An 8026-nucleotide genomic window follows, 5' to 3' on the forward strand; every position below is an offset into this window, starting at 1 on the left:
ACCTATCGACCACGTCTTCATATTTCTATTAGTAAAGTTATTTTCACAATTTATAACACAACAAACGCGACAGCACTGAGAGCCGCATGTTGCATGACGTTATAATAGCTATAAAAAAAAAACCGCACATAATAAGCCGAACAAAAGGTGCAATCTTGCCACTTAACTTCTTGGTCGATGTAATATTCGGGCATTTCGGGGAGAATCTGCGGACGGGGAGATCTGGGACGATTGACTGTGGACCACCACCATTCTGATCAGTCCATCACAGACACAGCTGCAGCATGCCCCGTCAGGTCACATTACTCTCGCGTATCAGCTCAATCTGTTACATTAAACCGACATCAGGAGAATAATGAGAATTATGATAAAAATATATTTGTTTCGAATTTTGGGGGGTTGGGGGGGATTGGTGGCGGGGGGGGGGGGGGGGGTTTTGGGGCGATTGTAGGGGAGACGGGGTTGTGTTAAGTTGTGGGGGGGGGGGTGATGGGGGGGGTTGGTTGGGGGTTTTGTGAGGGGGTTGGAGGAATTGGCGTGGGGGGCATTGGTCTGTGAGTTGGTGGGATATTCGTAAAGGTGTGTTGGAGAAAGGTGTTAAATTTGTGGGTTTGTTTTTTCTTTTTTTTTTATTTTGTTTTTTTATTTTTTAATAATTTGTATGTGGTTATGTGGTTTTTTGGATTTGTTCTTTTTGTCGTATGGGGGGCGGCGTTGTATTGTTGTTGTAACTGGTGTGGGTGGGGGGTTGGTTGGCGGGGGGATTGGGGGTTGGTGTTTGTGTGGTGTGGGGGGGGGGAGGGAAGGGGGTTGGTGGGGGTGTGGGCGGGTTTCGGGGGGGGTGGGGCGGGTGGGGGGTGTAGCGATTTGAAAGCTTAGTGGATCGAATGTAATCAAGTTATGTATGTGTAATGGTTTAATGTCTTTTCGTGGCGTGTTTTGTGTTTAATGTAGGATTTGTTGATGTTTTTTGGTCGTATGGGGAAGTGGGTGCGGGGGCCCCTGGATCATGATTTTTCGCATTCTTGGTTAAAAAAAAAAAATCCTCTAAAAAAAAAGACAGTTGGGATGCATAATGTGTCTCATAACAGTATACTGTGCGTCACGCTAGGGGGTCGGTGGCGGCTGTGAGACAGCAGCGGCTCCACGGTGAGGGGGGGGGGGGGGGGGGGCAGCTTCTGCTCACCTGACTCTGTGCAGCTTCTTCATTAAATCCAAACAGTCCGACACAGCGACGCACTGCTCCTTTGACTCTAAAGTCTCTGTAGCTCATCAGCCCGGAACTCGCCGACATGGATCAGAAGCGACGGCGGCGTTTGGCCTCAGTGTCTCGGACTTCCAGAGCAGCTACAGAGCAGCGTTGTGACCTCAACCATGGTCGATGAGAGCAGAAATGTTGTTGTAGGCCTGTGCATATTCTCATTTGTCCAGGTCATAGTATTTCAAAGGAGGTTAAATCGAAAGCAACTGGACTTATACTGAGTCTCCAGACCAGTTAGTTGGACCAGTCCCAGCCTGGTCAGATGCTACATGAACTGATGAAGCCTCTTGGATGAGAGGTGAAACGTCTTCCTAGACAAATAACTAAGTCCAGTTGAACCTGCTTTGAAAAAAAAAAAAAGTTGTTGGCGGGCTCGTGAATTTTTTTTTGACACGAGTCAAAAAGAGCGTCAAACCGCGTATCTCGCGTTTGGTCGCGCGTCACAACTCGAGCGAAAAAAAAGCGTTCCTCGTGTTCCACGATGAAATAGACGAAGACGCGAAGGTCCCGTCGCACAAAACAAATCGGGTGTATTGCGTCGCAAAAAAAAAAAGTCGCGTCTACCGCGTCGCGCGCCTAATCGCGTCTCGCGCCTAATCGCGTCTTTGCGTCACGGCCTTTTACACCGCGGACGTAACGAATAAACGGTGACGGTGTGAACGAACAACATAGAACAGGACCAGACGTGGCGTTGTTTCCTCTTTTCACCGACAGCTCCACTCTCCCTTACTTACACTAACTACTGTTATTGTTGAGGCCAGAGAATTGTGGGATTTGTAGTTTTTGACCAATCGCAGGTTGTGCTCTTTCTTTTTGTGATTTTCCTGGTTCACACATGTATTTTTTTTTAGGGGCAAATGCGAGTGAAATGCTCGTCCATGGTGGGCATAAGAAAATTTAAGACCTGTCTAAAATTATTTAAGACTTGAACACAATAATTCAACAAATTTAAGACATTTTAAGGCCTAAAATTTAGATTTTCAAATTTTAGACTTTTTAAGACCCCGTGGATACCCTGTTATTTCATATAAAAGTTTAAGTGCATGCATATTTTATGATGCTGTGTATTTCAGGTGTAGGTTAATATACACACACCTCAGGAGGCCTGTTGACTGGTTAAAACAAGGTAATCAGTAGATGGGAATTAACTTCAGATTTAGTCACGGATCACCTTCAAACTCTCCTTGTCATGATATTTGAATTAATTATACATCAACACCAGCATATATAGGATTAACACAACATACAAATGAATAAAATGATCTAAAAGTATACATTTGTTTATTATTAATTGGATTATTCAACAAAATGTTAAAATTATAAAACCATCCTTCAACTTAAAGCCCGAGGCGACGTCTTTAAACAGTTTATTTTGCTCATCAAATGAAGAGAAATTGACTCTGGAGCCTGAAGTCTGTGATTATTGATTAGGATTTTCAATCAATCACTTTTTAATCAAAACACAGCTGCGTTTTAATCTTCACTGTTTCTGCTCCAACTAAGATAAATAAATCATAATAACATCTGTTCTTTGTCGCAGCAGAGAGAGTGAATCACTGCGATTCATATGTTTATAATTTGCATAATGTGATATTATGTGATAATGAAGTTTAGGTGAAGAGGTGCATTCTGGGAAATATTTTTTGTGAGTTGATGAAATTACTTATCAATATGCGCTTCCATTTAGACATGATGACGATAAAATGCAGGACAACACGGTGTTAAAAACAGTTTCTTTTTTTAAAAGGATTTGTATTTCCATGCTTTTATTTTGAAGGGATGCTGCATGTTTTAGAAGCCTTACTTCTGATTTCCTGTTTGTCAGACTCAGTTTATTGATCTGGTCACATCGATTATTGATTGAAATGTTTAATTTTTCTAATTTATTTACTTTACTGTACATACTTTCTTTTCTTTGTCTTGTTTATTTGATGTTTGTTTATTTTATTTCATGCTCTTATATCTTATGTTTTGTATTTATTTATATTTACAAGTTTACTATTTGCCTTATTGGTTTGTACATCGATTTATTTGCAAAATAAAGTAAAAAAGCAAAAAACAAAACACCAACAGAGGGTTGAACAGCTGAGTCATGTGAGTGGCGGTGAGCGTCCGTTACCTTGACGCCGGCGATCTCGATCATGAACATGGCGGCGCCCAGCACGTGTCCGGCGTGGTAACACCAGAACTTGATGCCGGCCACTTCCTTCACCTCGTGGAAGTTGATGGTCTCGATCTTCTCCATGCTGTCCTCCAGGTCCGTCTCCGTGTAGAGCATGTCGTCTGCCGAGATGTTACTGTCACACACACACACACACACACACACACACACACACACACACACACACACACACACACACGCACACACACACACACACACACACACACACACACACACACACACACACACACACACACACACACACACACACACACACACACAGCATCAACACACAGCTCCGTCACAGCTCCACCTGAGCGACAGGCAGCATCACTCCCTCTCTCTTTGTCAGCTGTAAAGTGACTGAGTGTGAGAGTCTGTGAGGGTCCAGATACTATAAACATGAATGGAACAGCACCTACCCTGAGCAGCGCAAATTTACGTGGATTTCCGCATTCATCAATCTTTTAGTAGTGCTGATTTTTTCGTAGCTACTCACAAAATCTACACCTGCTCCGGACTGTGTGTAGCGCTTGTGTAAATGTAGGAATGCAAATAAATACTGCTCGTCACTGTTGAAAATTACAATTTTAATCCGTATTACTCTCTCTCATGTTCAAAATACGCCGACGCCTTTGAAACACGTAATTTAAACATGACAAACAATTACAAATATTTGGAGAGAGAGACGTTTTAGGGATCGGACACGCACAAACACGGCAAGGCTCCATTTTATGATGATAATAATCTGATATAAAACCGGAAAAAACGTATTTGTGTTGCTACAATACGCTCGGTGGACGCACACTTCACCCTGCGCAGCAGCGCAGTCGGCACCGGTTTGGATGGAGCTGTGACAGACGGCTGGTGCTTCTGTAACAATATAACCTGCCTATATAACTTCATGTGTTGATCCAACCATGTTCCTCTACAGCTGAGGCTGTGAAGAGCCTCCTCCTCCCATCGCTGCTGTAGCTCTGGAGTTGTGTGTATTTTTATTTTTATTTTTTTTCATGTTTCATATCGAACTATTCTGGCCTTACTTCTTAAACGGTTCTTTAATCAACCAAGGATAGGCCTACTTAATTCACTACATCTGTTTCTTCCCTCCAGCCTTTGACCTGTCCCAGTCACACCACTACTAACAGAAAATAATTACATATTTTTCTGGACTCCACTTCACCCAAAATGACTTCGATCCGTGATCTCTCCTTTTTTCTCTCTCTCCCTCTTTCCTCGTTTGCGTCATGGCCGCAGGTGAGCAGGATGCACCTACCTCCTAATATGGTGGTCAGGATCTCCTTATATGGCTATTCATGTATGGAGATCTATGCTAATTGCTGATCACCGGGGGTGTGTTGTTAGTTTATGATGGGTTGGCATTCATGAACTTACACACGTGTTTACGATCAAATCTGAGTTTCCGGCACCGTTCATGAATCCGGAGTAGAGTTTTAGTAGAGTGAGCTTTTATGTGCAAATCTACACACAGATTTACTCACGTTTCATGAATGAGACCCAGTGAGTGAAGACGAGCAGGATGTGTCAATGTGTGTGTGTGTGTGTGTGTGTCTCCTGCAGGGGAAGTGCATGAAGCAGGTGCAGGACGTGGTGGAGCGTCTGTGGGACTTCATCGACAAACTGGACATCAACACGTTTGGGAAGTTTCTGGCCGACAACATCGTGGGGTCGGTGGTGGCGTTCTCTCTGCTCTTCTGGGTTCCTATCAGCATCCTGGTCCACTGTGTGGTGAGTCGCTCCGTTCTGTCTCTGTCAGGAACTAAACTACACACTGTCAGTCACACTGTCTGACTGACGCGTTACAGAGACGTATTACCACTGTATTTTCATGAGTATTAAGGGATTAAGGTGCTACAGCCAGAATCTGAAGATGATAAAGTCTTTCCTGTCTTTAGTCTGTATAGATCAGGTGGACAGTCATTTAAATATATATTTTATAAGATGTGCAGAGATTAGTTTAGTTTACTCTTGTCTTTTGTCTTTTCTTCTGTGAACAACCTCCTTCAGGATTAATAAAGTTTCTTTATCTTCTTCTCTCAGGACAAGAAGCTGGATAAACAATACGAGCAAACCACAAAGTCTCTGTTCTTCCCCAGTGTGAGTATCTGATTGTGTGTATTTTAGGGATGTCACAATTACTTGTTTTTCACAATTAATGTAATGAAATTGCAGCAAAAGGAGGAAATATGTCTGATACGAATCATTACCTGGGAGAATGGAGGCTCTCTGCCTTCCACCTAGCGTCTCTTGGCTGAAAACCAACCTTGTAAGATCAGAGCCTCCGACCCGGTGTCCCAGCTCTCGTCTCTGCGGCACCGCCACACAAACGTAACCCGTAATCTCTTGTTTATGACAGATAAGACTACACAGATATACACATGGTAACATGGTAGATGATAAATAACGTTATCCACCGCTCCATGGATTGATTTCTCACCGGCTTCGTTGTTGAAAACAAACGCACATGGAGGAGAGGAGGTTAGAGACACAGAGAGTTCATCTTTAACCATCAAACTAGGGATGTCACGATTACTTATTGTCACAATTAAAGCAGAAGTAAGTGGTCCGGTCGTTTTCGCTAATGCTGCGTTCCAGGCAGGCTTTTGAAATCGTAAATTACAGCTTCAAGTCACAACTTACGACTTTGTAGCATTTCAGGCAACCCACTCGTGTTTTTCCGACCTGTTTTACCGGTGAAAGTCACTATAACGGCCACTCGTAACGTAATGAACTCGTACCAGATCGAACTGGTACCACTTCACGGTCGGAAAAATACGAGTTTCCTTGAACACACCATAACAGTCCTCGTCCCTACGTCGCCACATTCATGGCGTCCCTTGGCTGCACACACAGCCCTGCATGCCGTTCTCTCTCCTCATTGGATAAAAACTGTAGGATACGATAAATGTTTTCTCTTCGGCTCAGAGCAGAGCAGAATGACTGAGAGACCCGTGTTTCAGACCAAACACTCTATGTAAGTGATTGCTGTCGGAAGATAGAACTATTTAAGACTTATATTAACACAAATATATCACTTACTTCTGCTTTAATCGTGGTATTAAACGCCACAATTAATCAATCGTAAAGATTGTCGGAACCGTATCGGCAGATGTAGCGCCAAAGTAAAGGTAAATGCACAGAAACTGGTCCATTTACCTCACGTAACATTAAATTGGTAGGAATTTAAATGTCGGTGTGCCATTTGTAATAATAAAATGTAAAAAATTATTAAAATAAACTCAAACATTTGGTATAGATGACAATTAATGACTTCAATATTTCAAATACTTCCTCTGGGGGAGTAATAATTGGTCCTATATTAATAGATACTTAAAATATTTTGTGTATATTATCAATAATGTAGTTATATTTTGACTATATTTGATTTTACACATTCATATATAGTGTTGTGAAATTAATTAATGCATAATAATCGTGGTAATCGTACTACCGTGATTATTTATCCAAGAAAATTTATAATCGTGACATCCCTACATCAAACTCAACTGACTCTGTTCATTTTCCCAGAATGCCGAGCTCCTGAGCAGCCTGGAGTCCGCGTCCGTCCGGATCTTCAAGCCTCCGACCTTCCCGACCACCAACCTGCGCTTCCAGCCGTCCGGTCCGCAGCAGACCAGCACGCCGCCGGTCTCCGGCTTCGGCTTCGGCCCCGGTCCAGACTCCTGCTGTCATCTTCCTCACCATCCTCCTCCTCCTCCTGCGGTGGCGGCCCCTCCTCCCCCTCCTCCCCCTCCTCCTCCTCCTCTGGACTCCCCCCGCATGGCCACCATCCAGGAGGACCCGAGCTTCGACTCCCACCTGGACGAGGAGGCGCTGCAGGAGGCGTTCGGCCGCCCGGCGCAGCGCTCGGAGCAGCGGCGGCGCTCCTTCGAGGACCTGACGGAGACGAGCGCGGTGAGTCGCAGCGAGAAGGCGCTGATGTTCCGGCTGCAGAGGCAACACCAGATCGACACCAAGGAGACGCAGTGCTGAGGGACGGGACGGGACGGGACGGACGGGACGGACGGTGCCCGGTTTGTCCCGCTCACGTCCTCCTCCTGTGCTGGTTTCACAAACTTTTACGACTTTTTTTATTTTTTATTTTCTTAAAGCGGCTCCGTCCTGAAGCCGCCGCACTGACGCTTTGTTGCTGCAGCAGATCTCAGTCTGGTCACATCGAGACACATTCAATCAGAAAAACGTTTTTATTGAATTTAATTACAATCAGAGTTCAACCGATTATCGACCGATATTTCCCTTTTTTTTTTGATAATCGATATCGGCCGTTTTTTTTCACCGATAACCAATAAAATAAATGTATTTTTAAACGCATAAACGCACTCCTTTGGCTCTAACGAAGCCGTCTCTCTTGGCTGTTTAACAATGTCCCAAAGGTTTTCACAGTGAACAAAACAGAAACAAACTGTTGACTGTATTCAGTCTGATCCCTGGTGTGTTATTTTTAAATTCTGACACCAAAGTTTTCATTTTTACTGCAAATGAATATCGGTTAAATATCGGTTTCCTTGATTACTAATAATCGGTATCAGTATCGACCCTGATAAAACCATATCAGTTGATCC

At 43.7% G+C, this 8026-nt stretch overlaps 1 protein-coding gene across 1 annotated transcript; it reads left to right on the forward strand.

Moving 5' to 3' along the window:
* The first annotated feature begins 5008 nt into the window (after window positions 1-5008).
* On the forward strand, window positions 5009-7436 carry LOC146972609 (disintegrin and metalloproteinase domain-containing protein 17-like). The gene is made up of 4 exons (XM_085802669.1): window positions 5009-5171; window positions 5484-5540; window positions 6972-7166; window positions 7239-7436. The coding sequence occupies exons 1-4, from the start codon at window positions 5013-5015 to the stop codon at window positions 7434-7436; spliced, it is 609 nt and encodes a 202-aa protein (XP_085658795.1). The 5' UTR covers window positions 5009-5012.
* Window positions 7437-8026: the final 590 nt, after the last annotated feature.

Source organism: Trachurus japonicus, chromosome 16, assembly GCF_045865225.1.
Source record: "Trachurus japonicus isolate A0001 chromosome 16, Traja_1.0".
NCBI classification, from domain to species: Eukaryota; Metazoa; Chordata; class Actinopteri; order Carangiformes; family Carangidae; genus Trachurus; species Trachurus japonicus.

Excerpts from the sequence above, each read along its gene's own strand:
- LOC146972609 (XM_085802669.1), top strand. The coding sequence starts at position 5,013 with ATGAAGCAGGTGCAGGACGTGGTGGAGCGTCTGTGGGACTTCATCGAC. Across the intron at positions 5,172-5,483 it reads GCATCCTGGTCCACTGTGTG|GACAAGAAGCTGGATAAACA; the intron begins GTGAGTCGCTCC and ends TTCTTCTCTCAG. Across the intron at positions 5,541-6,971 it reads AGTCTCTGTTCTTCCCCAGT|AATGCCGAGCTCCTGAGCAG; the intron begins GTGAGTATCTGA and ends TCATTTTCCCAG.